The sequence below is a fragment of the Salvelinus fontinalis genome, chromosome 18 (genome assembly GCF_029448725.1).
Source record: "Salvelinus fontinalis isolate EN_2023a chromosome 18, ASM2944872v1, whole genome shotgun sequence".
NCBI lineage: Eukaryota > Metazoa > Chordata > Actinopteri > Salmoniformes > Salmonidae > Salvelinus > Salvelinus fontinalis.
Window position 1 is genome coordinate 37463991 of NC_074682.1, and position 17492 is coordinate 37481482.

The window sequence follows — 17492 nt, forward strand, 5'->3', positions numbered from 1 at the left end:
TACCGAGCAGTGGTGTAAAGTTCTTTTGTAAAAATACTTTTAAGTACTACTTATATTGTTTTTTGGGGCATCCGTACTTTACGTTTTATATTTTTGACAATTACTTTTACTCTACTACATTCCTAAAGAAAAGTATGTGCTTTTTACACCTTACATTTTCCCTGACACACAAAAGTACTCGTTACTTTTAGAATGCTCAAGCTGGACAGAATTATGGCACCTATCAATATAACAATTTGTCATGCCTACTGCCTCTGATCTGGCAGACTCACAAAACACAACTACTGTGTTTGTAAATTATGTCTAAGTGTTGGAGTGAGCCCCTTTATGTCCGTAATTAAAAATAATACAAAAATAGTGCCCTCTAGTTTGCTTATACAAGGAATTTGATGTATAGCATTTACTTTTATTTTGTACTTTTACTCAAGTATGACGATTTAGTACTTTTTCTACCACTGTACTTAAGCACATTTAAAACCAGATACTTTTAGACTTTTACTCAAGTATTATTTTACTGGGTTACTTGGTAACTTTCACAAGTATATCGGACCAAATTATGAAAGACAAGAATTGTGCTTTTGAATTGCGTAAAGTCAGTGTAGAAGAGGTGAAAAAATTATTGTTGTCTATGAACAATGACACGCCACTGGGGTCTGACAATCTGAAAGGAAAATGACTGAGGATAATAGCAGACGATATTGCCACTCCTATTTGTCACATCTTCAATTTAAGCCTATTAGAGAGCGTGTGCCATCAGGCCTAGAGGGAAGCTAAAGTCATTCCGCTACCCAAGAATAGTAAAGCCCTCTTTACTGGCTCAAATAGTCGACCAATCAGCCTGTTACCAACCCTTAGAAAACTTCTGGAGAAAATGGTGTTTGACCAGATACAATGCTATTTCACAGTAAACAAATTGACAACAGAATTTCAGCACGCTTATTGGGAAAGACACTCAACAATCACAGCACTTACACAAATGACTGATGATTGGCTGAGAGAAATTTATGATAAAATGATTGTGGGGGCTGTCTTGTTAAGACTTCAATGCAGCTTTTGACATTATCAATCATAGTCTGCTGCTGGAAAAACATATGTGTTGTGGCTTTACACCCCCTGCTATAATGTGGATAAAGAGTTACTTGTCTAACAGAACACAGAGGGTGTTCTTTGATGGAAGCCTCTCAAATACAATATAGTTAGAATCAGGAGTTCCCCAGGGTGGCTGTTTAGGCCCCTTGCTTTTTTCAATTTTTACTGACGACATGCCACTGACTGAGTAAAGCCAGAGTGTCTATATATGATGATGACTCAACAATATACACGTCAGCTACTACAGCGACTGAAATGACTGCAACACTCAACAAAGAGCTGCAGTTAGTTTCAGAGTGGGTGGCAAGGAATAAGTTAGCCCTAAATATATCTAAAACTAAAAGCATTGTATTTGGAACAAAACACTCACTAAACCCTAAACCTCAACTAAATCTTGTAATAAATAATGTGGAAATTGAGTAAGTTGAGATGACTTAACTGCTTGGAGTAACCCTAGATTGTAAACTGTCATGGTCAAAACATATTGATGCAGTAGTAGCTAAGATGGGGAGAAGTCTGTCTATAATAAAGCGATGCTCTGCCTTCCTAAGAACACTATCAACAAGGCAGGTCCTACAGGCCCTAGTTTTGTTGCACCTTGACTACTGTTCAGTCGTGTGGTCAGGTGCCACAAGAAAGTACTTAGGAAAATTGAAATTGGCTTAGAATAGGGCAGCATGGCTGGCCCTTGGATGTACACAGAGAGCTAATATTAATAATATGCATGTCTCTCCTGGCTGAAAGTGGAGGAGAGATTGACTTCATCACTACTTTTATTTATGAGAGGTATTGACATGTTGAATGTACCGAGCTGTCTGTCTAAACTACTGGCACACAGCTCAAGAACCCATGCATATCCCACAAGACATGTCACAAGAGGTCTCTTCACAGTCCCCAAGTCCAGAACAGACTGTGGGAGGCACACAGTACTACATAGAGCCATGACTACATGGAACTCTATTCCACATCAAGTAACTGATGCAAGCAGTAAAATTAGATTTAAAAAAAAACAGATTAAAAAACACCTTATGGAACAGCAGTGACTGTGAAGCAACACAAACATTGGTACAGACACATGCATACACACACACACACTATACATACACATGGATTTAGTACTGTAGATATGTGGTAGTGGTGGAGTAGGGGCCTGAGGGCACACAGTGGGTTGTGAAATTTGTGAATGTATTGTAATGTTTAAAAAAAAAAAATTCAACTGCCTTAATTTTGCTGGACCCGAGGAAGAGTAGCTGCTGCTTTGGCAGCAGCTAATGGGGATCCATCATAAATACAAATACTTGAGTCATTTTCTGTTATGTATCTTTACTTTTACTCAAGTATGACAATTGAGTACTTTTTCCCGCCACTGAGTTCCAAACTGCCTCTGGATGCAACTTCAGCTCAATAACTTCTCATCGGGAGCTTCATGAAATGGGTTTCCATGGCTGAGCAGCCGCACACAAGCCTAAGATCACCATGTGCAATGCCAAGCATCGGCTGGAGTGGTGTAAAGCTCGCAGCCATTGGATTCTGGAGCAACGGAAATGCGTTCTCTGGAGTGATGAATCACGTTTCCCCATCTGGCAGTCCGACAGACGAATCTTAGTTTGGCGGATGCCAGGAGAACGCTACCTGCCCCAATGCATAGTGCCAACTTTAAAGTTTGGTGGAGGAGGAATAATGGTCTGGGGCTGTTTTTCATGCTTCAGGCAAGGCCTCTTAGTTTCAGTGAAGGGAAATCCTAATGCTACAGCATACAAGGACATTCTATAAAATGATGTGCTTCCAACTTTATGGCAACAGTTTGGGGAAGGCCCTTTCCTGTTTCAGCATGACAATGCCCCCTTGCACAAAGCAAGGTCCATAGAGAAATGGTTTGTCAAGATCGGTGTGGAAGAACTTGACTGGCCTGCACAGAGCCCTGACCATCGAACACCTTTGGGATGAATTGGAATGCCGACTGCGAGCCAGGTCTAATCGTCCAACATCAGTGCCCAACCTCACTAATGCTCTTGTGGCTGAATGGAAGCAAGTCCCCGCAGCAACGTTCCAATATCTTGTGGAAAGCCTTCCCAGAAGATTGGAGGCTATTACAGCAGCTTGTGTGGCATTGTGATGTGTGAAATGTAAACCTTAAAAATGATATTTATTTTGGGGGACTGTCCCCATCACTCGCCCTGCCTGTCACCACTCATTCCACCCCTGTATTTGTGCATATGCCCCCATAGGGGAGAGTCAGACAAAGGGGTAAGTTGAGCCACCTTTGTTTCTAGGACACCATACACAAAATGTATAATTTGACCAAATATTTAAACAGAGGTCATCATTCATGGAGTCTGTGAAGGAAGAAAGGTCCAGATAAGCAAGTTAGGTCCAAAAAAACGATTTTCAACAAGTCAAATGAATGTATTGTTTTAGAGGTTTCATGATGCTTGTATCTAAACCAAAGTAAATCATTTTAAGATTGTTCTATACATCAGTTGGGGTCTCTTTAAGCTAGCATGAAAGTGCATCCTTGTAGCTGTGTGGGCTAATATAGTCAAAATGTTTGCCTTGAGGTAAGTTGGGAAAATTGAATTGTTTTCTTCCCAGGCGTAATGCAAAGCGTTATCGCTGGGATATGACGTAACAACAGGGCCTGGCCTATGTTAAAAGTGTTTTAAAAAATGGTTTGTTACGTGTTAAGCCAGTGTTAAAAGATGCTTAAACGGATTATAAAAACAAAAAAGCGATTATGATTGTGTTGAATTGTGTTTGGGAAATAAAGAGAGACACGGTTTTAAAAAGTAGGTGGCTTAACTTACCCCACTCTCCTGTGCAGGGTTTTGCTATGCCGGTTAAATGGTCTATGTCAATAGGCAATGATTTGATGTCCTGTTCATAACCTAGAATCTGCGATCAGTGCTCAATGGCCATATTGCAGCATCATCATTTGAGATATTCAAGTCCCTTATTATCAAAGTCATCTCAGATCAGGAACAAATAGTTACAGCTACAGTATGCTTGAAGGGAAACAGCATCCAACATGGGAGGATTACACTAAAGCTCATCATCTCTCACAGAGAGAGAGAAGAGCAAGAGACAACAGATAGCCAAAGAAGAACATGAAGACAAAGCAAGAGAGATAAACATATATTGAAAGAGAGACCAGCACAAAAGAAGAGGGGAAAAATCCTAAGAGGGGGCAGGAAGTAACAGAGTCTGTTGGAGAAGTTACTTACATCCACAATGAAGAAGTCCAGCCAACACCAGGCGTTGGTGAAGTACTTGACCCAACCATAGGCCACCCATTTGAGCACCATCTCCAGGATGAAGATATAGGTGAACACGCTGTCGGCGTACTCCAGGATAATCTTGATGGTCTTCCTCTTATTTATGTACACATCCTCAAAGGCCTGGGGGAGGGAACAGAACACCAGCATGTTAACACTGATGTGACTGGACGTCTTGTTTTAGGATTATGCCTCTGACTTTTTCCTGGCCATGTAAAAACTCCTGACCCTTTCTATGGTTAAAGGTGTTTTAGCTGGTTTTGACGTTTGCTTTTCCTGTTGAAATATGAATTATCCTAAAATGATATAGTGTTAAAGGTGCAATGGGGAACATGAGCAAATATGATCCTTTCTCGGTCCTCCAAAAAGTGTTACATTGGCTTTTTATATACAATATTTTTTTCTCTATCAGAAATTTTACTTACTGATTGCGTCTTTAATGTCTTGGGATTCAACTGTGCTAAAGTTGATACTGCCCTACGTCCATGGCAAATTTTGTGAATGTGAATTTAGAATTCTCTCTGATACAACAATTGAATCCTCTCAGAATGTGTGGTGTTTACATAGTGCCCACTATGGGTGAAAGAGGAGGTAGGCTACTGTAGGTGATGGAACAGGCTGTCTCTGTACTGTAGGGTTAATAGTCCCCTCAGACCCACTATCCTATAGGATATATCCCTCTGTCCATTCCTGAACACGTAAGTGTTCTGAATCACTATTTGGCTACAGTCTCCCAGAAAGCTGCAAACTAAGCTGGATTCCTTAAGTTAAAAAGCTGGTGTATTACAGTACTTTGTTGCCCATTAGCAACAGTCGCAGAAGAAAGGAAAAAGTAATGATCTCGCTAAGACTTACACTTTGCAAGGGGGAATAAAATATTTCTTGATTAAATTTTTACATTTCAGTACATTCTGTCAGAACTGATATGGTTTCTGTAAGACAGTACGTAATGGTGTGGTATGAGGTGAACTGTGTGTGTGTGTGTGTGTGTGTGTGTGTTCATACCAACGCCCCGCTACTGAGCAGGATCATGAAGATGATGACGGTCTCAAACCAGTTGTGCTCCACGATCAGGTAGCTTGTCTTCCTCAGGAACCACCAGTGCTTCCCCCAGCCATGGTCGATGGGCAAGTACAAAAACGTATACTTGGCAACACATTCTGGAAGAGAGGGCACACACACACACACACACAGATGAATAAGTTTAGGGCATGTACACTTAATTGATTACGCACGCACACAAAATGCCCTCATTATGACATACAGACCGGAGATGAGGACAGTCACTCACAGACCCACACTTGGCATGGCTTAAATATCAGTTAGCATAAATGAAATGCTAAGTGCTATTGTGGCCAGACTGAAGCCTGTGTCTGTGGGTTCTTAGTTACCATCTGTCCAGCAGGCGTCTGGGTCCAGGAACTCCTCCACAACCTCCACCACCACCACCTCCTCCACGTCAAGCTTGATGTCTATGGTGCTGCCCTCCGAAGAGCTGGTGTCATCAAGCTGAGACAGACAACAGGAGAGATATAGGAGAGGAGGAACCTCAAATTAAATTCCTAACATCACTGAACATTCAGTGGTGTTATGAGCTAGTATGTACAAAGATACATGGTGGTACCCACTGTACCCACTGGTACCCAGTGGTACCCACTGCCTACAAAAGCATCCACTAGTCACCCGCTCACCCTTTCGGTGGATGCAGTACATCATAGGCATCATGATTTAAAGGCAACGTAACCTAACCAGGAAAAACTCTGTGTCGCAGTTGTAGGTTAGATGTTACATGTTGTCTGCATGTTTAACACATTCTCTTGTATTCCAACCATGGAGTTGTGGGTAACCTTGTCTATTTGCCCCGACATGAGTATTATTAGCAACATTAACTAGCTAGCTAGTCATTAATCTTGGCTGCTGATTGATTACATTAATAGGGCTGGTCACTGATAAATATGCATTTGCAGATTTGACAGTGATGCATGATTTGTTGCTCTTTATGCAAATAGACTACAGCATTAGATCCAGTGATAAAAACTTTTACTCGACGCACAGGACATAAACATATGACACTCAAGAGGGGAATTGATATGATAAACATGTTAATTAAAGGGAGATGGGGGAAGGACTGCCTTAACATATATGCCTGGGCTTTTAAATTCATGTCTAATTCATTGTAATGATGCTGGACTGTTGTGTCTGTGAGATACAAACAACCACAATTACCAAAGCATTATTTGATCTGATTACAGAGAAATGGTTATGAGAGAGGATTCAACATATACGCCTAAAATGTAAATGTATTGAGGCTGATCTCGACCAGCTTAGGTAGAAACGTTTAAACAGACATACAGTATATGCCTGGTCTAGCCAACCTAATAAATCATCTCACAGCTGAACGATAATTTAAGGTGAACCAGGACACACAAGCATTCATGCACATACGCACACCCACAGAGCCAATCGAATTCACAGAAGAATGACGCTGCACTTTAGAATCCTGAATCTTCAGCAGAAGGACTGTGCTCCTCTCTTTCACACACACTCTCTCTCTTTCCCTCTTCTCTCTCTAACACAAACAGCCAGACAGATCCCTGATTGGCTGACAGGGGCTCCGTGTCCATCCAAGCGTTGCAGGGCTGGGCTGTCACTGGCTTAGTTGCAAGATAGCCTGCCGTGTGGTTGGTGGAGACAGGGAGCGAAGCAGACTGGGGATCTGGTACAGGTATTGGAGCTGCTGCATGCCTTCCCCCTGCAAACCAGGTCAAGGTGACCCAAGCATCAGAGCTCCCCAACATATCCACATACTGTACAAGTGAGGAGGACCTTTCCCACACGTTCACAGACACAAAGCCGTGTTCGTCTGTCTGACTGTCAGTCTGCAGAGTCAGTGGTACTGCCATGTCTAAACAAATGTTCTGAAACGTCAGGCCATCTGACGGTCTCCTGTGTTCACCCCTTTGTGTTCACCGCTCTGTGTTCACTGCTCAGTCCAGTGTTGATGAGTGGATAAAAAGACACGCATTGCATATACACAAACGCACTCTAAGCCATTACATCATCTACTACAGTACATTGACCGCAATCTCAAGAACCTCGGCATGTATTTGGCTACTCTGCAAAGCATCATGCTACATTTATAACTAGAAAAGGTACATTTCCTAGAGAAAATTTGTGCGATTGCATCATCTATTTAACAGTAGTGGTCTTACTGAAGCAAGCACATTAATTAAAAGGAATATGCTGGATAGCAATAGTGGTTAGTAGAGGGTGCCAGCATACTAATGAGCTTGAGGCATGAGGTTTTGCTATAACGAATAAATATTTGCTGGGATTAATTTGTTTTCTGAAGTTTAACTATTTCTAGGAAGATGCGCAAGTGAAAGTAAGCACTTTGTTGACACAATTAGCTAAATCCTATTTAGTCACAAAGTCAGTCTTTCTCATCATTGGCATATTGTAGCTTGTATTAGCTAACATAAGCGTAGCTATACATTACCGTCAAAGTCAGTCATAGAAATAGAATTCCTAGAATGGACATCCCTATTCAAGTCAATGGGTCAGTGATGGTAGACCGGCGGCCATTTTGAGTGTACACATGATAAAAAATAAAGCTGGAAGTACAGCATTCAATTTGTGCTTTATTCACAGTCAACACAATTGACATTACAAAGCCACATCATCATTTGAATGAACATTCCATGTTAACGTAGCAATTCAGCATACTTTGTCAGCCATATTGAGTGTACCCATGAGGGGGAAGTCAAAATGCCATGGCCCAGGGGGCTATTCCACTTCTAGGAATTCTATTTCTATGATCACCGTCTCATCATTGGCTTATTGTAGCTTGCATTTGCTAACAAAACGTATACATTACCTCCTTCTGCTCATCAGGAGAGTTGGTGGCGGATAAAGGCAAACACATTAGCCACGGTTTAACTTGTGAAAGACTATGTGATTACTAAAATAGCTGTATCTTTTGAATGGTATAAGCTATTACTGTTCTGATTTCTGATTTGAGTTACAGATTTGTTTGCATTTGTTTCAGTAGCTAGCTATCTAGGTTTGAAAAATACATTCTGTTATTTGTGCAGTTAGCTAACTAACTAGTTGGTTTAGCTATGAAACATGTTAAGTTAGGTGAGGTTTAGCTAAATCAAATAAGGTGGTTTCATCATTCTCTGTGAATTGGAGTGATGTGTTAGCATCCACTCCTCTAAGATTGCTCATACTTATGACTTCTTAGAAGTTGCTTGTAGGTTTTCACAGAATCTAAATAAATTGGCTAGCTTCGGGTAGCTGAATATGTCATCACTACATAACTGCAAAAGTGACAAACTGACACACTTTCATATTTCTTAAAAACAACTTTATTTCAAGGAGTGCTATACTGCACAAGTGCATTTTGGTGCAGCTCGTTAACTTGAGGTGATCACGTGTTTCTTCGTAGCTAGCTTGGTGGCCATAACACTGCTAGCTAGCGTGATCAGGGGTTTGTATTGGAATGGCCGTTAGAAATGCCTCTTTCTGTATAGACCCTCTTTGATAAAGTCACAACTTATCCTAAATCTCCAACAGAACTTCGTCAAAGCTTCCACCCAACCAAGCACCCAAAACACCCCTCCCCCTTTCCCGATGAACCACCTTCCTCACCCACCCACCTCCCCCTTATATAACCCCCACCCAAAAGTATACGTTTCTAGATTTAAATAACAGACAAAGAATATATCACCCCATCACTCCATACTTACGTCTTTGCTGTTCTCCGCATCTGACTCGCTGCTGAAGTCCTCAGTGTTGAGGTTATCGAAGTCTGACTCCCCGACCGCAATTGGAACGCACACGGTTAGGTTGGGATTGTGGATGAAGGACATGTGGTCCTCGTCGATCATGTACTTGCCCACGCTGCTGCCGATGCCACTGGTAGTGCCGTTGATGTAGTCCAACTCGCGGTTGATGTCTATGCCCTTCTGGTTTGCAATGCAGTTAAGCTTCTCATCAAACTCATCAAGAGGCTTCTGCTCGTCTTCTGCTTCTTCCTCCTCCTCGCAATCAGAAATATATTTCAAAATCAGTCAGGACAAAACTACTGGCATTCAGCTACATTGGGACAGGGGTTTGTCTTGGTGTAAAAACAACCCTGAAACAATTCAACAATGACATCAGAGTGATGTCATATATAACTGAACATAGATGACATGGCATCACAGCGTACCTTCTTCATAACCTCGGCTACAAAGACCTTGGCCCAGGCAATCCCCGTCTTTATTCGACCGACAGCTATTTGCAGATTGTTCTGTTCTCCGTCATCGTCCGAGGGTGCCAGGTTGTCTGCACTGAACGAGCTCAGCAACAAGGCAAGGAACAGGTTCAACACCTGGGGAGAGGGCCGTGCATAGACAGAAGGTCTAAGCAGGTGTGTCACTAACCGCTAACTTTCTGACATCATGCTTAACCAGACCAAAATGCTAATGCTCAAACCATATTTATTGGATGAGTTACATGTGGATGCAGAAATGCAACTTACTTCTAATTCGCAAAGAGAGGCCTGATCTTCAAAAAGTAGGGTATGTAAGAAACTGCTACTCAAATATGGATAATTCAAGGAAAAGGCTATGAGGACACAACTGACGCCCAAACCGATATTCAATTTCCTAATTGTATAAAATTAGGTTAGGGTCAGGGTTAAGGGTTTACTTAAGGTTAGGGTTAAGGTAAGGGTCAATTTAACTTTTTTGCTTGTCGGTTTAAGTGTCAGCTGTGTCTTTATAGTCTCTCCCATATTTCAAAGGCTGTTTTTCTTACCACCAAGTTGCCTATGACCATGACCATCAAGAAGACGATCATGCACATGTTCTGGCCGGCCACCTCCATGCAGTCCCACATGGACTCGATCCACTCCCCGCACAGAACTCGAAACACCATGAGAAATGAGTGAAAGAAGTCGTTCATGTGCCAACGAGGAAGCTTACAGCTTATAGCGATCTTACAAACACAGTCCTTGTAGTTCTTTCCAAACAGTTGCATGCCAACCACGGCGAAGATGAAGACGATAAGGGCCAGCACCAAGGTCAAGTTTCCCAGGGCTCCCACAGAAGAATGAATGATTTTGATCAGCATGTTGAGTGTGGGCCACGACTTGGCCAGCTTGAACACTCTCAGCTAGACAAGAGACAGAGGGGGAGGGGAGGAGAGATAGAATTGAATGAGTGGGGGGTTGCATTTCAATAAATGTTGATCATATTGTATGAGTATTTGGGCATTAGTCATGTCAAGCTAACTCTGCTGCAGAGTGAACCCTTTCCCCCACCTACTGTGAATTGTCTGGACATCAGGGCCATAGGGTTATCAATACGGTCCCTCATTCCAATCCACACCTTTTCTTACTCACCAATCGGAATGACCTGAGCACAGACAGACCCTCAATGTCAGCCAATACCAGCTCGACTAAACTGAGGGTCACGATGAAGCTGTCAAAACAATTCCAGCCCTCCTGGAAGTAGTAGTATGGATCCATAGCAGCAAGCTTGGCAAACATCTCACCAGCAAAGATACCAGTGAAAACCTGTGAGTGCAAAGAGAGAAAAAGGTTAACAGTATGATCCTAGGGTCAAGCTGCCAGTGTAGGACACAGGGTTGGGGTCAACCCCACTTCAATTCAGGAGATTCATTGAAATTCAATTCAAGGATCGAAGGTGCAATTTACACTGTACAGGGGTTGCCATGAATTTGACAGGAACTTACAGACAGCTAGTGGCAAGTAAGTACAGTAACCAATGACACACCATTATGTAAAAAAAATATAAAAAAAATAAATAAAAATAAATAAGTAAAACGTTATTGTAAATGTAATCAATTAAATTGATGGGAGATTGGGGTTTGTATTTTACTGTATTTTACTGTAATAGCATGCACTGTAGAAAGCCAACTTAACCAATGGCTTAAATCAGCTCTCATTATGTGAGTTGAGTGTACTTTAAAAGGACGAGGATTTGAGCTTATTTGTAAAAATCGAATCAAAGTTTATTGGTTGCATACACGGATTAGCTGGTGTTATAGCAGGTGCAGAGAAATTGTTATGTTACTAGCTCCTAAAAATGCAGTAAAATGTCAAACAATTCAAATGTAAGAAAAACAAGGCAAAAAAGACTAGGACTCAAGAACGTCGGGACGAATCTGATTAACAACCCAAATAGCACTGTAGCAGTAATCAATTGCAATCTATACGTACAGTTGAAGTCGGAAGTTTACATACACTTAGGTTGGAGTCATTAAAACTCATTTTTCAACCTCTCCACAAATTTCTTGTTAAAACCTTTCAGTGCTACCCATCCCGGATCCGGGAGCATCCTCATCAAAAAAGCTGACTAGCATAGCCTAGCCTAACGGGACAGGAATATCATATAATATAATTTCATGAAATCACAAGTCCAATACAGCAAATGAAAGATAAACATCTTGTGAATCCAGCCATCATTTCCGATTTTTTAAATGTTTTACAGCGAAAACACAATATGTATTTAAATTAGCTAACCACAATAGCCAAACACACAACGCCATGTTTTCACCATGTTTCCACCGCATAGGTAGCTTTCACAAAACTCAGAAATAGAGATAAAATGAATCACTAACCTTGAACAACTTCATCAGACGACAGTCTTATAACATCATGCATTTATGTGTTGTTCGAAAATTTGCATATTTGAGGTATAAATCGTAGTTTTACATTGCAGCCACCATCACAAATAGCACCAAAGCAGCCAGAATAATTACAGAGAGCAACGTGAAATACATAAATACTCATCATAAAACATTTATGAAAAATACATGTGTACAGCAAATGAAAGATAAACATCTTGTGAATCCAGCCAATATTTCCGATTTTTTTAAGTGTTTTACAGCGAAAACACAATATAGAATTATATTAGCTTACCACAATAGCCAAACACACAAAGCCATTTATTCACCGCCAACATAGCTTTCGCAAAAACCAGCAATAGAGATAAAATTAATCACTAACCTTTGGACAACTTCATCAGATGACAGTCTTATAACATCATGTTATACAATACATTTATGTTTTGTTCGAAAATGTGCATATTTAGAGCTGCAAATCGTGGTTATACATTGTGAATACGTAGCAACAATTCACCAAGACAGTCACCTAATCTAACCAAAGACCTCATCATAACCTTTACATAAAAATGCTTGTTGTATGGCAAATGAAAGATACACTGGTTCTTAATGCAACCGCTGTGTTAGATTTTTTAAAATAACTTTACTACGACATACAGCATGCATTATTGTGAGATAGCGCTCACCTATTCTCCGCCGTGTTGGAGCCAACATATTCCACAAAATACGAAATAACATCATAAATATTCTCTTACTTTTGCTGATCTTCCATCAGAATGTTGTGCAAGGAGTCCTATTTCCAGAATAAATCGCTGTTTGGTTTTAGAATGTCCATTTCTTCTGTCAAATTAGCAACTTTGGCTAGCATTGTGGCGCGAACATGCCCATCAACTCTTGGCGCCTGGAACGAAAAATTCCAAAATTCCCAATAAACGTTGAATAAACTGGTCAAACTCGGTTGAAAATCCTACTTTATGATGTTCTTCTCATATGAATCCAATAAAATCAGAGCCGGAGCAATTCGTAGTGTATACCGAACGCTTTCCAGAAGACAATGTGAGGTTCCCCTGCGCGCAGCTGAATACTGACGATAGGGCGGACCTGTCACTCCAAAAGCTCTTATTCGGCTTCACATCAAGCTAGACACCCCATTCAACCTTCTACTGCCTGTTGACATCTAGTGGAAGGCGTATGAAGTGCATACAGATCCATAAATAAAAGCCAGTTGAATAGGCAGGCCCTGACACAGAGCCTCATTTTCAGAATTTTCACTTCCTGTATGGAAGTTTGCTGCCAAATGAGTTCTGTTTTACTCACAGATATAATTCAAACAGTTTTAGAAACTTCAGAGTGTTCTCCATCCAATAGTAAAAAAAATATGCATATTGTATGATCTAGAACAGAGTACGAGGCCGTTTAATTTGGGCACGATTTTTTCCAAAGTGAAAACAGCGCCCCCCTATTCACAAGAAGTTTTAACAAACTATACTTTTGGCAAGTCGGTCAAGACATCTACTTTGTGCATGACACAAGTAATTTTTTCAACAATTGTTTACAGACAGATTATTTCACTTATAATTCACTGTATCACAATTCCAGTAGGTCAGAAGTTTACATACACTAAGTTGACTGTGCCTTTAAACAGCTTGGAAAATTCCAGAAAATGAATTCATGGCTTTAGAAGCTTCTGATAGGCTAATTGACATCGTTTGAGTCAATTGGAGCTGTACCTGTGGATGAATTTCAAGGCCTACCTTCAAACTCGGTGCCTCTTTGCTTGACATCATGGGAAAATCAAAAGAAATCAGCCAATACCTCAGAAAAAAATTGGAGACCTCCACAAGTCTGGTTCATCCTTGGGAGCAATTCCCAAACGCCTGAAGGTACCATGTTCATCTGTACAAATAATTGTACGCAAGTATAAACACCATGGAACCACGCAGCCATCATACCGCTCAGGAAGGAGACGCGTTCTGTCTCCTATAAATGAATGTACTTTGGTTCGAAAAGTGCAAATCAATCCCAGAACAACAGCAAAGGACCATGTGAAGATGCTGGAGGAAACAGGTACAAAAGTATCCATATCCACAGTAAAACGAGTCCTAGATTGACATAACCTGAAAGGCCGCTCAGCAAGGAAGAAGCCACCGCTCCAAAACCACTTAAAAAAGCCAGACTACGGTTTGCAACTGCACATGCGGACAAAGATCGAACTTTTTGGACAAACGTCCTCTGGTCTGATGAAACAAAAATAGAACTGTTTGGCCATAATGACCATGGTTATGTTTGCAGGAAATAGGAGGAGGCTTGCAAGCCGAAGAACACCATCCCAACCGTGAAGCACGGGGGTGGCAGCATCATGTTATGGGGGTGCTTTGCTGCAGGAGGGACTAGTGCACTTCAGAAAATAGATGGCATCATGAGGATGGAAAATTGTGGATATTTTGAAGCAATAACTCAAGACATCAGTCAGGAAGTTAAAGGTTGGTCGCAAATGGGTCTTGACAATGACCCCAAGTATTCTTCCACAGTTGTGGCAAAATGGCTTAAGGACAACAAAGTCAAGGTATTGGAGTGGCCATCACAAAGACCTGACCTCAATCCCATAGAAAATTTGTGGGCAGAACTGAAAAAGCATGTGCGAGCAAGGAGGCCTACAACGTGACTCAGTTACACCAGCTCTGTCAGGAGGAATGGGCCAAAATTCACCCAACTTATTCTGGGAAGCTTGTGGAAGGCTACCCGAAACGTTTGACCAAAGTTAAACAATTGAAAGGCAATGCTACCAAATACTAATTGAATGTATGTAAACTTCTGACCCACTGGGAATGTGATGAAAGAAATAAAAGCTGAAATTAATCATTCTCTCTACTATTATTCTGACATTTCACATTCTTAAAATAAAGTGGTGATCCTAACTGACCTAAGACAGGGAATTTTTACTGGGATTAAATGTCAGGAATCGTGAAAAACAGAGTTTAAATGTATTTGGCTAAGGTGTATGTAAACTTCCAACTTCAACTGTATGTATAGGGCTGCAGGTAGCCTAGCTGTTAAAGCTAGGCTACCTGTTAAAGTGCATTGGCCTAGTAACTGATGTACATTGACTGGTTGATTAATCTTATGTTACACAATCATTAATAACATACCATTTTCTAAACTAATCAAACTTATTGCACCCGTTACAGAGATGGCTGTTCCAATTTATATGATTTAGGTAGTTTCAATAATCCAACCTCCCCTACACTGGCAGTCATTCTCAATGGTTGCGGATGATTAAAAGCTTGCTTCTCTTCATTACTGACATGCCTGTGTGCTGAAGAGTTTCTGGGGTTGTGTCCCTCTTTCTACCCTTTTTCTCACTAGCTTTTTATTTGGACCGGGAGACAGCAACAGTAACAGTGGTGTGACCACGGCTGGCGCTGCCTCCTTGGTCCAGCGGACTAAGCCGGCACCACCGACCAGACCAGGACCAGCCAACCACCAACCACCCAGAGTAGTTCACCAAAAAGAGAGACCAGACCAGACCATAGAACACCACCACATCCAGGGAGCGGAGGAAGGAACCCCTTAAAGATACCAACCTACGCCTGGAGCGAGCAGACCACAGGTGAGTGCCTCCATTGACCTCCAGGTCACGGCCTTTCTGGTGTGTTTGCTCAGGTTGTCCTTCCTCCCCCTGCGGGAATGTAGCAGACCCAAGAACAGACTAGACAACCTCAAGACCAGAACTAGCACCCTTCCAACCCTCCTCTTCCAAATACCCGCCCCCTCCCACCCCCAACTGAAGATGACCGGAATGAACCCAGGAGCGATGCATTTCTATATTGCGGTAAGGCTGACGCTAAAACCGAGGAAGGAGGCTGCCGAGGATGGAGCCGCCAATCGCCAGAGAGCAGCAGGAACAGCAAGAACAGCAACAACAACCGCCAGACCAAACCAGACCCACCTGGAATTCAGCAGGACAGTTCTCCAGAGAGGTGTGGGCTTTGTGCAACCCGACCAAAACTGCCTGGCAAAGCCCCCAGGGCCACATGAAGCCATTGTGTGTTAGTTAAAAAATAAAAATAAATCAGTACATGGAGCTAACAAAGATAAGTTCATAGTAATTCCACTTCAGACACAGAATCAAAAGTTAGTCACGGTCCAATTCCATAACGAAAGCATCCAAGAGTCCGACATAGAAGTTTGGTTACACCACTTCGCCACCCTCAAGTCAGCGGCTAGGAGGGTCCTAGACAAAGACGACGTCTGGACTGGGGCCATTGGTTCAGTTAAGACCGGAGTGGGCGGAGTCCATAACCTCCCCTGTACCATCAAATTGGGGAACAACAGGGGCTCAGTCCACAGCACAGCCATAATCTGAGGAAACTGTAAAGGGGATCATCCCATTTCAGACTGTACTTCCACACGACCCTGTAACCTCTGCGGGAAATAGGGACACTCCTTTAGAACCTTCCCCAATTCATACGCCGGCAGGGAAAAGGCCCTCCCCACCAACAACAACCCCCATCACCAAGTAATAACGACGAAGACCCATATTCAGACAACCCCACAGACGTCCCAGAAATAGCTCCCACCCCTTCCATCCCCCCTCATCCCACCTCCCAGTCCGTTCAGGGGTCCGCGAGGCAGTCAGTGGGAAGGCATGCCAAGAACCATGGACAGCCAAGTGCCAGCCAACAACACCAACGACCCGCTGGAGGCCCTCATCAAACTCTGCAATGACATGACCAACCCCGGATCCTCCCAATAACCAATTATCATGACTCTGACAATACCCTCAGAACAGAAAGACATACTTCAGACAGCTGTTCATGGTTGCCTCCCCACTAGGGAATCCATCGATAAACGTCACACGGTATGTACAGGGAACTGCCCCCACTCAGACTGAAAACACTGTCCAAATGTTTGTGAGTGCTACGTGGCCAGGAAGTCTGGGCCCTCTTTGTTCCCTCTGTCCTCCAGCCTCCAGCCTTGCCGCCGCATTACTTCTCCCCCAGCACCAGCCCAGGCTGATGGACATACTCTCCACCCCTCCTTCCCCCTCTACACCTATCCCTCTAACAGAACCAGATCAGAATCGGGAACCAGTCACCACCAGACCAGAAGAGGTGCAGAGGAGGGACCAATGATCTAGAGCGAGCAGGCCACAGAGGAGTGCCATCACTGATCTCCGGATCTTGGGCCTTCATGTGTGTCTGCTTGCTCCTCAGGTTGTCCTTCCTCCCCGCTGCAGATCCAACCAGTCCCAGTCCCAGTTCCAGACCCAGCAACAGCACTAGAACCCCCACACCCCCCCTACAGACCCAGATACCGACCCTGCAACAGCCCCGGTTTCCAGTCCCGGCCCCAGCAACAGCATGGTTCCCAGTTCAATTCCCAGCACCAACCCTGGACACAGCAGCTGCTACCACAAATGCCACCTCCTGCCAGCCCAGACCCCACCCCTTCCCCAAAACATGGTTAACCCACCATCAACTACCCCACCACACC

General features: G+C 42.7%; 1 protein-coding gene across 7 annotated transcripts in view; it reads right to left on the reverse strand.

Annotated features, from left to right (window-relative positions):
* The window catches only part of LOC129815450 (sodium channel protein type 8 subunit alpha-like), a 219980-nt gene that overhangs the window by 13598 nt on the left and 188890 nt on the right, over positions 1 to 17492 (reverse strand). For 5 of the 7 annotated variants that reach the window (XM_055869296.1, XM_055869293.1, XM_055869297.1 and 2 more), the window contains 7 exons: positions 10753 to 10926; positions 10167 to 10523; positions 9577 to 9738; positions 9113 to 9406; positions 5753 to 5870; positions 5367 to 5521; positions 4311 to 4484 (listed from right to left, as the gene is read on the reverse strand). In XM_055869296.1, coding sequence (XP_055725271.1) covers positions 4311 to 4484; positions 5367 to 5521; positions 5753 to 5870; positions 9113 to 9406; positions 9577 to 9738; positions 10167 to 10523; positions 10753 to 10926 — 1434 coding nt within the window. The remainder of the gene's footprint in view (positions 1 to 4310; positions 4485 to 5366; positions 5522 to 5752; positions 5871 to 9112; positions 9407 to 9576; positions 9739 to 10166; positions 10524 to 10752; positions 10927 to 17492) is intronic. The other 2 variants (XM_055869298.1, XM_055869295.1) reach the window with 1 other exon arrangement.